This window comes from Nilaparvata lugens, chromosome 6 (genome assembly GCF_014356525.2).
Source record: "Nilaparvata lugens isolate BPH chromosome 6, ASM1435652v1, whole genome shotgun sequence".
Taxonomy (NCBI): domain Eukaryota; kingdom Metazoa; phylum Arthropoda; class Insecta; order Hemiptera; family Delphacidae; genus Nilaparvata; species Nilaparvata lugens.
Genome location: NC_052509.1, coordinates 46465987 through 46482228, shown reverse-complemented (window position 1 = coordinate 46482228; position 16242 = coordinate 46465987). Strand labels below are relative to the sequence as shown.

General features: G+C 34.8%; 1 protein-coding gene across 1 annotated transcript; it reads right to left on the bottom strand.

Annotated features, from left to right (window-relative positions):
- Nucleotides 1-1506: 1506 nt before the first annotated feature.
- On the bottom strand, nt 1507-15487 carry LOC111048497. The gene is made up of 9 exons (XM_039431469.1): nt 15409-15487; nt 14236-14595; nt 13480-13594; nt 11343-11579; nt 8532-8880; nt 7096-7207; nt 6401-6481; nt 5086-5212; nt 1507-3588 (listed from the first exon to the last, which is right to left on the bottom strand). The coding sequence occupies exons 2-9, from the start codon at nt 14379-14381 to the stop codon at nt 3487-3489; spliced, it is 1269 nt and encodes a 422-aa protein (XP_039287403.1). The 5' UTR covers nt 14382-14595; nt 15409-15487; the 3' UTR covers nt 1507-3486.
- Between the last annotated feature and the right edge of the window lie 755 nt (nt 15488-16242).

The window sequence follows — 16242 nt, the reverse complement described above, 5'->3', positions numbered from 1 at the left end:
TTAGTATTAATTTTCTTTGTCACACATCAAGTTATGATACAGGTATTTTGTGCAAAATAGCACTACACAATACGGTAGTTAATTTTTTATTTTTAAATCATATATTATATGGTGAAACTGAAAGTTATAAAACACTGGAAAAGCGTTTTTGAATTAAAAACTGCCAAAATACTATTATTTGAAGGAATGGAATTCTAGAATTTCCAATATCCTCACAGCAGGGGACCTCTTACAAAAAGGAAGATTCTCCCAATCGACATTCTCTCCCTTCCATCCCATTGAGAGGGTTTACCGTTCTGAATAATTCAAAAGTTCGAAGGATTTCATCCCATCTCCCCTCTTCAAGTGGCACGCTTGATTTCAAATAAAATTGATTACACAGCTCTTATTATTTACTTCGAGGGTGAATTTCACTCTAATTTTTCAATGTGATGTTATTTTAACGTAGCCAATGTTTAATACTCTATAATACAGAAGTCTGTTGCAAGATGCGTGATTCATTACAACAATGCAGCATGCAGCTGACAAAGATTCAACTAGGAACCAACAAGTTTCGAATATCATCAGTCTCTTAAATACATAGCATCCATTTTCCAACACAATGATAAATACACTTCAAGTCGGCGGATTGAATAGACTGATAACTCACAGTAATTTGAAACTTTTTCAAAGATAGTTAGTGTGAGTTAAGAATGATGAATGATCTTCAAGTGAACTTACATAATTGCTGAGCTTCGTTTGGTTGTTGGTACAAGACAAATGAACAATCTTTGGAACACAAAAGCAGAAACTTCAATTAATGAGGATTACCTTCACACCTGTGAATTATAAATTGTCTCAGTCATTGATGTTGGCACTGATATCTGATAATAGGTAAATTACTTTTAAAAATTGTATATGAACCTTACTGATGCGAGTACAGTATTATATATTGATGATCAAAAATGAGCTCTTAAATTAAAACAATATTGATTGATCGTTTACGTACTCACAGTACGTACTTCACAGATTAAATCACAGTAAATCAGTTAGCGAATGGAGGATATTTTTATGATTTATTGATTCACGTAAAATATTTCACAAACGGTACTAATTATATGCAGTCATGTTGTGAAAATGAGAAAACTATTATTACTTGAACGCTTTGACCATTTTTAAAATCACACATTTTCCAGAACGTCCTTAGGAAAATATGAACTTTATTACGGTGAAGTCTCCTTTTCTTTATTTCTACAATACAACTTATCATATAATGGGTTGGAGAAAAAAAGCTTAACTTTGTCTTAATAGCATTTCTGAAGTCCACAGAATTTTCACGTCGTAGAAGAACAATCTTGCCTAATAAATCCTATTCTATGAAGCTATTGATGATTTAGTTACCCCAGGATACCGTATTTTTCAGAATTTACCTCTGATTTTAGTTTCCCATCGCTACTCAATTGTGATCCAAAATATCAATCAATATGTAAATACTATTGGATTATTTCGAATGAATTCACTACCAAATCACCAAACAACTTTCATTTAATTATTTAATTAGTCCAAGTATTACATAAATTGTTCAGACACATTCATAGTTTACAAACCACATTCATGTATCTAATTCAAAAACCACATCATCGAACAAAACACATACTCAAATTGACTTACAACATTAAAAATCGACATATATTTTATATGCAGCAAACCAGTTGCTGCATGAAAAGACTTATTTATCACTAGGTATACAAACTAGCCAAGAAAGTTATAATAGCTATAAAATCGTTTAAATTCATAACTATTTGCTACAGTAATGATTGAATGAGAACAAAGGTAACTTATTTACTGGCAAATCGATTGAATGCAACAAAATTAATAGCATGACAGTACAATAAGAACATGTTTGAATAAGGATGAAAAAATGCAATTGACTAAATAATGTCTGTCCAACAGTCATTAAATGATAAAGAATGCATATTATGTTATTAAAGCTCTTTTCTTACTTTGTAAGCTCATAGAAAAACAAATTACTTTAATAATAAAGTAAGGTATGATTCAATATTATATGCTGTTAGAAATTTAGTTTTTCTGCTCTACATTTAAAATTAAAACTCTTCACGTTCAAAAGTTAATTTCACTCATAAGTGATGTGAGTTAGCTAACACAGTGAAAATGAATAAGTTTTAATCATACATTACTGATTACTGAAAGCCTAAGACTAAAATTTAACCTTTTTTAAAGTGGATTTATAAAGTCAAAGATTTCATTTTTAGTACAGATTCATAAGAGGAACATCACTTAGAAAGCATTCGATTCCAAAGAGTTGCAAACATTATGAATTTTGTTTCGTGTTTAATTGAATAGAAATAAATTTAATTTCAGAAATTTATAGATTTTGAATATTCTAAGATCTACAGTTGTGTATTCACTACAGTTACATGTACTGAATATGGATGAATTGATTGAACTCATGTTGACAGTGCACTAAATATTCGCTCCAAACAATTTCCCAATCAAGGTTTAATGAGATGATCAAATTTATAGGTTATATTCATGCACACTAAAAAATCATGTAACACAAAACATTTACAAATGAGTAGACTAAATAGTTGAAAATTTGTGCTTTGAAAGTTCGAATAATCAACTCATTATACACATTTGAGCAACTGTTTACAACATCACTGATAAATAATGCTAAAGCACCATAAAAATAACGCTAAGATCTATTTTATTAAAATGATTGTACAGGCCATATACTACAAATTATTTAAATTTTAATCAAAACTGATAATTCCAAAAAATGAATAAATTACACCAATTATTACATTATTATTATAAACACAGTAAACCAATAAGATCTTATGGTGAATCTAATAATGTTTAAAACAGACTATAAAATGAATATATGATTAATGAATACATTATCGATATATCAGTTACGAAGAAATCATTGAAGTTCACACTTTCATGGGACACAACACATTTCACTTGAGAAATATTGATCAATACTAAAGTGATATTATCTCATTTTATAGAGAAAGTGGATTGCTGGGTACATTCAAATATCCTACTATTAGTGCATGACAACTTGTTAGAAGAGAAACACATTCTATTGAGCAAATGTTTGAAAAGCTGACAATAATTTCATCAAGATTGATAAATTGATAACATTTCATGAATCCTTGACACCAATCAACATCTATAATATAACGTATACGACACAATTTATTGACGAGAACATTCAAACATCCCACCACATCACGAGTTTTACATAATATTTTTATTTTTATGAGGAGATTGACTTTCGAATAATTATTAGGATACTGAGGGTTTGTGTACGTTACTAAGAAACTAACCAATAAATAACAAGCATGCAGAAAGAAATACTTAAGTGAGATTTGAGAATCTCAATTGACATAGAACATACAGAATGGCCGTCTTACGATTGTCAACATATAATACTGACACAACTAGTATGCTGGTTTCACAGAGGTGACAATGACTGAATCATGATTCGGTGTTTTCTGATGATTCAGGAAGTTTGATGAAGGGAAGGTCGCTTCCACTCCACATAGAATAAAGGTGAGATCGTTGTCCGTGTGTGAGCTCCTAAAATTAAAAACAATATCCAGGATTTTAAATGGATAATCTTAATTGGTAATTGTATTGGATTGAATGTATTGCAGGGATCTATGCATGCTTATTATTCTAAGTAAATAATGAACTATAAACATAAATTTAAAAAAGTTGATAAAATGAATTATCTTTCCAGAAACTCTGCATGAAATGTACGTGTAATTTAAAAATAAGAAGAAATCTTTTCCACAAGCATGCTATCAGGATATATTTCATGATATAAAATTCAAATTCAAATAAATTTATTCTTCAAATGCACTATACAATAAATTCAATAGTATTACTATTACAAGAATACCCCCACAAGACTATACGTCTGTGTGTAGGGGTGATTTCCAGGTTACCTACTGGATCTAGATCTATTGCGTTTCATCAATTTATAGGCTGCAATTGCCTGCATCATTTTCTAGTACAGAAGTAACTTCATTTCACTTGATAAATAAATAAAACACATATAAATAAGGTACAGCCACCTCTTAATCCTTCGGTTGTATACAGTAACACTGCATTCCTCCATATTCCTTATCTCAATAGGTAAGTTGCTGTGTACTGGGCTAGGTAGGAAGGTGATATTATCTCAAGCCCGTGGACCGCTTGAGGCGTCGCAAAACCATAGTTTACTCTGTATCTTGTTCGATAAGTATGAATTAAGTCTAGTAAAATGTTAAATCTATTGTTTCTGAGATAAATTGATAACGATTTTATGTAGAGTTATCTTATATTCAACACCGGAAATTCAGTGAATGGCTGAATGGTTGGATAGCGGTACTCTTTCTTTAGGATAGTTTTGATTATTTGCCGCTGCGACACCGCAAGTGGCTCCAAAAGGTATATATTTATTTCATGATTTATTAGTAATTACTATGATTAACTTGTATGGTTTAAAGCTTGATGGCTGAAAAGAATAAACAAGAATTTTCTTCAAGGAATATCAATTGAAGTTTTCAGCTTATGAAAGCTAAAAATTCCATCAAACTGGCTCATTAAAATGTGATACCCTATCAAATTTCACCTAACAGTCAAAGAAATCACATCATTGGTTAATGGAAGTCAACAACTGAATTGCCAATTTTCTTCCGATAGCAATTCATCAAAAGTCCCCAAAAATTGTGAAATTCGAACTTCCGTGTATTTTCTAGAGTACTAAAATTCCAACAGGAGGTGGCACAACTGCGGTGAAATTACCAACAAAACTACTCTACGATTGTCTCTACCAAAGAGACAATCTACTTCCGCTCTATTATGCTCAACTCACACTTACGCGACTCAAGTCGAGGAGAGACTGCGACTCTAGTCTCTTCTCGACGCAGCATTTGTTTCCAAATGGTGACACTCAGACCAGTCGATTCTAGTCTCCGCGACGTCACCATTTGAAACTAGACTGCACTAGAGTTGCAGTCTCTTCTCGACTTGAGTCGCGTAAGTGTGAGTTGAACCTTAGTTGCCAGAATTTATATAGCAATTGCCTACCTCTGAGGCAGATCCAGAGGAGCGACTGTGAATGGAATAGCAGGAAGAAGAGTCAGTCGATGAGCTGCTTTTACGAGACGCCAGCGTCCCGATATCCAGCTCATCGCCCTCTGTTCCTCCTCCCCACCTGCAATTCATCAACATAAATATACAATATATAAATAAAAATAGAAATCCAAGTACCCTTTTTAAAATTGTTCACTCACAGCATGTTTCGGCTATATAATGCCATTATCAAGTCAATATATTATTAACATTTGAGAAGGCTATAGAACTAATGCATGATCCACTTCACCTGTAATTCAGTTCAATAAATATTCATTAATAAGAATTGAGTGTGCTATAACATAATTGAATAATCCATCCCACCTTTAATTCAGTTTGATAAGCATTAATTATTAGCAGTTGAATATGCTATAAACTTAGTACATAGAAGTTGAATGAGAAAGCCACGAGGGCCGTTTTTATAAACGTTTCTCAAACATAACATGTGAATATACCTCGTATTATTGAAAATAAATTGTATGTCCAGTTTCCTAATCGACGAATTAATTAATCATTCGCAATGATAAACTGATAAATTAAATAATAAATTATTGAACGATGATCATCTGTTTTACAAAGAGCAATGATCGATTCAAGTTAACGGAATAGCATAGTTTTGAGGCAATTTCTATACATATAAAAAATAGCAATCGCAAGAATTTTAGCTCAGACACAACTGCTTGTCAGTGCTTTTAAGAAGAAATCTGGCAACATCGCAAATCACTTGGAAGTATGAAAAATGATAGTGGCATAATGTTCAGAATCATGGTAGTGGTAAAAAAGCGGGGTCGTTCGAGACAAGTTTTCACAACAATAAAAAGCGGTATTATGAATTTGGTTGAAGTGATTATTTGGCAGAGAAAAGAAAAGTTACAAAGATGAATTGAATTTTGATAGTGAGGGAAATTTTCATCCTCTTGAAAATGTTTTTGAATAGGCCTAGTTGAATATTCATTCAAACTGAAAGAAGAGTTTTCCGAGTATTCATCAAGATTAACAACGTACTTACAACATGTCTATGTTAATATACCGAAATACAGGCAGGTGGTTAGTAGCCATGTAATCAATGCGTTTTTTTATTGTAAATCAACTCTATACTTTTCAAATCACTTCATTTTATAAATAGGATGAACAACAATAAAGCAGTACGGTAATTGAAATTCTCACTTGATACTGAAATATTTTGTATATTATAATTATTATTAATATTAATAATGAATAATATATAATTTATTAATAACTGTAATGAATGTAGTCAAAATAGTCTCACCAACTGCCTCTGTGAGTGAATGAGAAGCTTGGCCTGGGAATGGCTTCGGAGCCATGGCAACTGTCACTCATCGCTCCGCCACTGCACGGTCCGCCTCCTGTAGCCTTAGTTAATGTTACTCCTGCAAAATAAAATTGCATCAAAAATATGTTCTGTTGAAACCAATGTTAGAAAAGGTGAAGGTATCAATTTTCAATCTCATGAGTACCATTAGGTGGAATTTTGTACTTCATATGAATCATCAATATTTTAATGAAATTATAGTACAAATTCTCTAGAATGAGATGAATTATCTTCATATCTTTTGTTCAGCCAAATACACATTAATTCTCATTCTAATCAAGTCTTCGTTCGTTTGTGTTAGGTGATTCTATTATGCCAATATTTGAATAATATCCACGGTTTCAACAGCTTTGTTGTCGAAAATAAAAAGGTCCTGTCTTGTGCATGCTGGAGGAAGGCAGCATTTCAACAGGTGGTCACGCTTCAAGTCTCAAAATAGTGGACATAATAGTATTGGACTTATTCGTTTCTTCATACATTTATTAAATATAAAAATTGAAATCACAAAAAATATTAAACCTTACTTTGGATGGACTGTTTATTTGACAGAATAAGAGAAGAACAGAATAAGTAGTTATGGATTAAAGTGTGTTTCTCTTAGCAATATTTCAATGAGTGATTGAATGTGATACCTGGGAGGTTGTGTGTAGGGGGGCCGCCGGGGGGGAGGTGGTTTGGCTGCCAGCAGGGATATCACATCTTGCAGCTCTTCCTGACTGGCAAGAGCTGTGTGCCAAACTGTTTCTGAAATCAAATCACATTAATGCAATATTTATTCATACAATATGACAATTCCCATTGAGCCTAGTGAGACCCATAGTGGTGTAATATGATGAATATTGATAGGTTTGAATTGTAGTTTTTTTTGAGCCTTTCTTTCAGGTTGTTGAACTGATCAAAATTGAACTGAATTTTTCCAATATGAACTCTAGTGAACCTTGTTTTTGATTGTTAAAGAATTTATTCATGCACAAAGTAAGCACCTAGATTTTGTGTTGCCATAAAAGATTAGCTAACTTGCTTCTAATCTTTCCAAATTATTGCAGTCTTCTAGCATTTCCATAGTACTGGCTTGGATTTCGTAATGAGATTAATGCAAACGTATTTAGAAATGTATTTGAACCGTGCGACCCCACGACAATTAGTCCGGGCGTTCCACGTGTTTTCTTGAAAATTGGAAAATTTGAGTGGAAGAGCGGCAGTTCAAAACGAGTCGTCACCGCGAGAAGATGCAGTCACAGAACAAATCTCGGCCTCTAAATTAGGCTTCGGCCTATTTAGATGGAAAATATCCTTATTATTTATTATTTTGTATAATTTAAAAGCATGTAGTCTGAAAAAAAGTGTGCAAGGTGAGTGAATGGTTGCTACTGTTTTCTTTCTCTCTTATTTTTCTTTCTCCATATATCCATGAATTCAAAATTAATTCAAGTGATATTCATTCCTACTTGCAAACGTAGTATTTATACTTCCAGCAAGTAGTATTTTTTATTCAAATTCTCAAATTTCTTTCTAATAAAGCATAGGCTAACAGTATTTATTTTATTAATCTTTTATAATTATTTTTTATCTGAGCTGGGTGTTTTTGTTTATCTTATTGATTCTGATTGTAAATATTGTGCGTTTGAATGAATAAAATTTGAATTTTGTGTAATACTTCACCTTTTGCTAATTTACTTTGCTAATCAACTCAGATTCAAAATGTTTAGTAGGCTATAATAATTAGATAAGTGGACAGTAAATTTTTAACGATAATTACAAGAAGTTAGTATTACCTCATTACTCCATTGAGTGTGTAATTGATGAATGTTAAGTGACACATAACCTAGCAACATTTGGACTGTTGTATAAAAGGATTGGAACCGTTTTGGGCTTATAAGCCTGTGGTACTTTTCTGTAAGTTGTGTAATTCTGAATGAATAAATAAATAAATTAACATTGTATAAACTATAAAAATTAGGAAGAGGAACAGTTTTAGATCCTGTATTATCAGTTAACATCTTTTCTTTATCATTATTAAATTGTTTCGAAATGTTATCAACTTATTGATTATAGAGTGAAAACTGACCAGGCGTTATGGATCGACTGCGCTCAGGGTTGGTAGACGTGGGCAGCGCGAGTTTCCAAGGCATGGACCAGCGACGTAGCGCGGCCGCCGCCTCTCCGCCCCTGTCGGCTGCGGCTGCCGCCTCCGACCAGCGGCGCTGCGGCGGCTGGAGTCCAGGAGGCGGCTGAAGGCCGGGAGGCGGCTGCTGGAGGCGGCACGATGCGTAGCAGCGGGCCACTGCGTCCCAGTCTGCCTCGGCGTGAGGCGGCGAACAGTGGCACTGTGCTGCCTGCGACAGGCACTCGCAACACGCCACGCTGAACTGGTACTGCAGGTTGATCATCGTCACCAGGCCGCTGCACACTGCTTGCTGAAACGTTCAAATTCAAATTTATTCGCCATGAAAAACAGGTTAAGTTGAAAAAATGGACAAATAATAAATATTTTCATTCTTTTCGGTTTTCAATCTAATAATTATTATTATATTTTTGTTGTGTGAAGCCACAAATTCTGAGCAGTGCTCAAGTGGCAAACAACATGTCATTTTAAGAATGGAGTCACATAAATGCTCTAAAACACTCCTCAATGGTATAAGGACAAGCCTCTACCAGTGTCCTATTTATCTTTGATACGAATAACTTATAGCTGCTAAACAGCCTTATATCCTCTGGAATGCAATTAAAACACTTGAGTCCTGAATAAAACGGTCCCTTTTCGAAAAGAGTCAGTCTATGGATAGGGAACTGGGATAATTCTGTATTTTTACCTCGTGTTTTATAAGTATGCAAAATTCGGTTAGCATTAAAAATATTTTGTTTTTGAACACAAACGAAACAACTTCAAAGAAGTATATCGCTGGAACTGTAAGTAGATTGAGTGCTTTGCATATGGTCTTACAGGAGAAAGATGGACCCAACGCAAAAAATCCAAATCCGAAGTGCTTTTTTCTGCATTTTTTAATTTTGTGTTGAAATGAATTTTTCCAGCCCCCCAAAACAAAATACTATATCTAATGAGTGAAAGAAAATACCCGTGATAAGCCTTTAGAGCTGTCTTGAGATTTGAATTCGACTTAACAGTCCTCCTCAGAGCAAAGAAAGCATGGTAAAGCCTTTTCTGAAGTTTCTCTATGTGACTATCCTATTTCAAGTTTGCCTGCAATTCAACCCCTAGAAACCTTGTCATGTAAGTAGCAGGACACTCCCATCCCATGGGTGGGTCATTCTCATTACCTCTCATAGAGAACTTAGTAAAATTTGTCTTTTATTAATGAGAGGTTTTATTAAACCTGTCTTTTATTAATTTATTAAATTTGTCTTTTATTAATTAAATTCTAAATTTTGGTTTGTAGATATTGGATATTTATTTGAGGAAAGAGATATTTTTATTGATATAGATAAGAGATATGAGAAATGAATACACTTGAGAGAGTACAAGAAGAAAACAGTAGGAGAAGGAGAGGTGCAAATGAAAGGAGAGAACAGTCTCAAACTTTCATCTTCACCATGTTCTATACAATATGTTGTGCCATAGAGAAAAGATAGCATAAGAAGATATTCGATGGTAAAGGTCATTTATGTTCCAAATTTCTAGTTGATTACTGTCGACTAATGCCTATCATTACTGTTTTGTTGGAGGGAGAGTGTAAGAACGGCACAGTATGAGAGACTACCAGCGTCACATGGTTAACGTAAAAGAACTACTAGGACTATCGGCTTGAGTTAACAGTGACATTTGGAACATAAACGCTCTATACCATGGGATATATTCGTAAGCTATCTTTTACTTTCCTTGCCCTGTTACCATAGGTAAGGAAAGTATTGCTTTCCAAAAAAATTAAGGTAGGTACCCTAATTTCAAGTTTTCTATACGTTTCAAGGTCCCCTGAGATCAAAAATATTATTTTTGGGTGTTGGTCTGTGTGTGTGTATGTGTGTATGTCTGTGAACACGATAACTCCATTCCTAATCAACCGATTGACTTGAAATTTTAAACTTAAGGTCCTTATACCATGAGGATCCGACAATAAGATATTCAATAAAATTCAATTCAAAATGGCGGAAAAAATGGCGGATAATGGCTAAAAAACATGTTTTTCACGGTTTTCTCGAAAACGGCTCTAACGATTTTCTTCAAATTTATACCCTAGATAGCTATTTATAAGCCCTACCAACTGACATGAGTCTCATTTCTGGGAAAATTACAGGAGCTCCGTAATATTCTTGAGAAAAATTGCGGATAATTACTAAAAAAAACCATGTTTTTCACGATTTTCTCAAAAATGACTTGACCGATTTATTTTCAAATTCATACCCTGTATGTTTATTTATCAACTGGCATGAGTCTCCTTTCTGTGAAACTAATGGAGGGTCCACCCCATCCTTGAGAAATGGACTATGTAACCTCCTTCTCGTGCATGAGGTAGGTAGGTAGAGCAGTTCATAAAAAGAACACATAGTCGAGATATTTCATCTGTAGAACAGCTGTTTTGACGATTTTAAAAAAATCATCGAATTTCACAATTTACACAAAGGAAAAAGTACTCTGAAAACAATTATATATACACATATACAGTAGTCTGATCGTAATGATCTAATATGTTGCCGCCAATCGTCATTATGTTATTCCCCTACATTATTATCGTTTAAGAATGGGGCTTACAGTTCAATGAGCAAGGAAAGTTGTGTTAGTGTACCACACCAGATTTTTCTGTATAGCACAACATATTGTATAGAACACAGTGGAGATGAAAGTTTGAAACTCTTCTCCCCTTTCACTTACACCTATCGTTTTCTATGGTTGTCTATGGCTATCTTTTCTCTATGTGCTTACCTGATTGATGTCTGCCTGATCGGCGTCAAGGGGTGGGTCCGGGCCGAGATGGACCTCCTGGAGGGCGGCGACCGCCTGGCCATGCACGAGGGCGGAGGCGGCATCGGTGGCGGCACTCAGCTGCTGCCACATGGCCCGAACTCGCTCCGCCCGCCCCCGGCACGCTGACGAATCACACGACAGCGAGCCCAGGTTTCTGCTCAACTGCGCACCGCTCGCACACACTCCTTTCAACATCTGCAACTCATCATAAACCACACCAATTAAATAGCATAACAAGATATCCCATGGTATAGGGCGTTTAATTTGTTCCAAACTCAACTATTAACTCAAGCCGATAGTCCTAGTAGAAAGATAAACACAAATATGAAGACACTATCAACATGAAGTGTGACAGGAGGTTATTTAACAAGAAAATACTCTTTGTTTATTCTTAGGGTACCTACTGACATAGAGAAAATATAGCATAAGATGATATCCTATGGTATGGGGCGTTTATGTTCCAAATTTCACTGTTAACTCAAGCTGATAGTCATAGTTTCTAAAGCTGGTAGTCTCCCATACTGTGCCGTTCACAGTCGTAATGCATAGTTGTGTCATCACAGCTGTGACCACAACGAAAGGCTTCGAGTAATATTTTTTGAGGTTAGGTTTTTGTATTTCCAATTTTTGTTGTTTATTATTTCTTCGCTGCTCTATTGGTTAAATTATGTTTCTATTAATATTCTTAATTTGTTATTTTCCAGTGTTTAATTTATTGTTATTGGTTGTTTATTCTATTCAAGCCTCTCGCTGATGACAAAACACACGCATGTCCTACCGTTAGTGGCCAGCTTTACACTCTTACCCGGCCATAACAGTACTAAACCTAGCGCCGCAGTGCAGGATGGTTTCTTACAGCTTGGCGTTGTTGTCATTCGAGATGGGTGTCTGGCTTGGAGGTGTTTCGGCCGCATTGCAGGATGACTGTTAACGGTTGCCGGAAGATCAACAGCTGGATTTTTTCGTTATTTTTCGTGATAGAGAAATTCTGATTGCAGATTCGTTCTCAGCGACCCCAAGTTTAGCCTAAAGGCTCAGAATGTCAACAATGTTTTTAAATAATTAAAAATATCATGAAAAGTCATTAATATGGGTAGTACACCACGTTTCTGGTAACTTTTTACTGGTGACTGGAGTTATTATTGACACACAAAAATCAAAATAATCGTGAGAAAGAAAAATGCTGATGAACGCGAATAAGACCGCCACTCCGTTGTTCTATTGTCTCGGCTGCTTGGCTGAGCCTGGCTGGAGGGATCAAATAACCGACTGGTTTGATCTTTCGTCTGTCCGCTAGGCGGAACTACGCCGACCATTGCTGGGTGGAAGATGTTACTGCGGCCGCTCGCATTCCCACCAACGCTGCTATTATTTGCTGTCTCAGCGCTAATCCGATTCAGCCAAGCAACCAGCCTGCACTGCGGAGCTAGGTTAATAGACAGTAGTCGTCAGTAATCGGCTTGAGTTAACAAAAAGTCGGATTCAAATTTGAAACATGAACGACCTCTACCATAGAATATCTTCTTATGCTATCTTTTCTCTGTCACAACTCATCACTTGAATTGGCCAAGGCTTTACTCACGATTGCGCGACACGATACTTGGTCACTCGGCGACGCAGCATGTATCTCTAAATGGAGACGCTCACACTAGGCGATTTCAGTATCGGTTACTCCGCGACTAGATGCGGCGAATCGACATGTTGGTTGCCAAGAGACGTGAGTACTGTGCATTTTTAAAAAGGACAGGTTAGGATTTGAAGTGGAGTGACGTAAACATGAACGATCACATGTTGAAGTATCAAGTTTTCTAGAAAAATACTAACTTCCCAAATTATAAAATTTTCCTTGATAAATCAAGTATAGCAATTTACAAAAACAAATTTTCAATACTTTCAATTTATCAGTATTAAATTTCAAGTTAGCAAAGTTAATGTTGAATGTACCATTCATATGACATTATGCTATCTGAGAGGAAATAACGCGTAAGAAGAGATCCAGATGATTCCAAGAAGCCAACGAGAATGAGAAAAACTTGTTTGCTGGTTCAAGAAGATTGAAGTACACTTTCAAGTTCAAGACTTGAGAAACACCAACCTGTATAAATGAAAGCCAACTTCTCATACAATCAGTCACTTCTTTTGGTGAGGACTTCAAGGCGGCAATACTCTCTACACCTTGTAACTCTGGTTTCTCAGCCATGCTGACTAGTCTGTAAAGAAAAGAAAATTTGAGAATTATTTTTGTACAAGTTTGAGGTTTGAATGTCAATTCTTTATCAAAAGATAAAGTCAAATATAATGAAGATGAGATAATTTCATATGGATGTTCAGCAACGTTTTGCTTGTTAATTGATATAATTTTCAACTGATTTCTCTTGATGACAATTAGTTTCTTTACCACAATTTCTCTCTTCAATAATGTTTAATGAAATAGAGAAAAACTCAGTCATCGTTGGTTAAATTACATTGAGAACACATCAAATACGGTACAATCTTAAGCATGTTGCTCAGGGAGGGGGGGGGGGGAAGGAATAGTAGCATCCACACGCTGTTACGGGAGCAAGATATTAAAAATGCCATGTATATTGAGTTTCGGAGATTTCCAATTCCACATTACCGCGACAGCTAGAGGAAGGTAGCCTACTATTGCCTCTGTGTGCAATGTGATATAGTTTCAAAATATCAAATCTTAATCAGAATTGGAATAGACTGAGATAAAAGAACATCAGAATTGAAGGAATAATAATACTATAAATACGAATCAATATAGTGGCATTGACAACATCAACGTCTTATTCTTTCAATTACGGAGGAATACCACATCAAGTTATTATAGAACATCAGAACTTACCTATCAGACGCGTGATGGTTGGGGGAGAGGAAGGGAGCTCGTTCTACGCCTAGGTGAGACTGGGGCCGTGATTTGGCGCTCAAATAATTCCTAACCGAAGGAGGCTTACTACGACTACATCCGCTAGTTGCTGCTGTCTTCTTCATACTAACGCCACCTCAGGACCAGTGAGGCCGTTCTTCTGCTCTTCTGTCAACCCGGCAGTCATCAAGTGCGCCGCATTCCTGCGCCTAATAGAGTCCACATAAGCAACTGGCGCGGTATAGTACATTGTGGCCTGACAATGGATAAATTATATGATTAGAAAAAATCCTCCAATTCTTCAAATTGGGCCAGGAACTATAAGACCGTACCAAAAACCTGAAACAAACAGAAGATATTTCTTGAATTGTGAGTTGATAATTTATTGAGCTTCTTCAATTTGAAGTTTCGTTTTAGGCCTAGTAGTAGAGTTGATATTCTCAGATCGAATATTCTTTCAACAAAAAAAAGCCTTAAACCTTTTAATCAAAATTCAACTTTCAAAAAAGAGCGAGCATATAGATTCTTCTGACATTGATCTGATTAAATCTTAAATTGAGAAAATTTGAAATACCGTGCCTAAATATCAAAGTGAGATTAGTAATAAGCTGGTTTTGAGATAGGAGAATCAAGATTGCAGATTCTACGATTTGATCCATGATCAATATCTTTTCACCAAGTGAACAAGGAAAATCAAACTTTAAAATTAAAACTCTGTAATCAATTATATATTGCAATACTCAAACATGGAAACAGGTTAGAGTAAAATAAATAATAATAAGTTGGTATAAGGTAAGCTAGCATAGAATTATTCATAGATCTTCAGTAAACCTTTGACCTTTCCGTCATACAATCAGTTATGATTGCAGTTGAATAAAAGAGGATGCAAGATTCATACTTGTATTCATTTACAGTACCGTATGTGAGCAACTATAAATTTTTTAATGAAATTCAGGTTCTGTTTTAAATCTTGCTAAATTTCTAATTCTGTAGTCCCAAAATAATTGGACATTCCATCTATTAGCCTAATAGTCAGGATTACTAACGATAAATCAATAATTGATTGTCAATTATTGACAACTGTTAATTGCTGGATGATGATTTTAAAAGTACATGAATTAAAAGTTTAAATAGTATAAAATTATTATATACCTAAGAAATTGTAAGAAAATAGCTTCTATAATTCGGCGAGTCCACCATGACCATTTACACCAATAACAATAATAATCATATTCATAACCTTCATGATTGCAGCTCAAAAAGATAAACATGACGTAGACAGTGTCACAAGAGTACTCACCAAGAACTAAATTCACACTCTTTATACAAAAGTGAATTATTCATTCTACGTCGTGGAGACTGGCAGAGGATTAATATTATCGAAAGCATATCAATATCAATGTTGTTTTTATAAAATGAGTAAGCCACATCTAGCAAACTCCACAGAAATACATTAATTTTCAAATAGTATATATTTATTCTACGATATGGATGACAAAATTCATCAAAGCATAATATTATGCTTTATGAACACTATTATGCTGTATGTATAAACACTATAATTATGCTTTCCACAATGACAGACATATAGATAGCATCATAGCAATACCAATGTTGCTCAAGTAGTCTCTATAAGGTGAACCTCACCAATATAGTGATGTCTTCACTATGATAGAAAAAGCAGAGCCATCTTTTTCGTCTAATGAGAGACAAGGATAGCAACCATAAATGTAACCATGATAGCAACCTTACATAAATGTCAATCAAGTGCTAAATTAATAAGTTGGACCTCAATATGAAATGTCTCTGAAGGTTATGTAATTAATTATAGTCAGAAAGTATGGTGAGGTCCACATCAAGTCAGTACCAAAGACCTTAAAGAGATATCTTTGAGATATCTAAGATATCTGTATTTGAGATATCTATATTTGATATATAAAAGATATCTATATTTGAGATATCTGAAGATATAAAGCATCTTCAAGG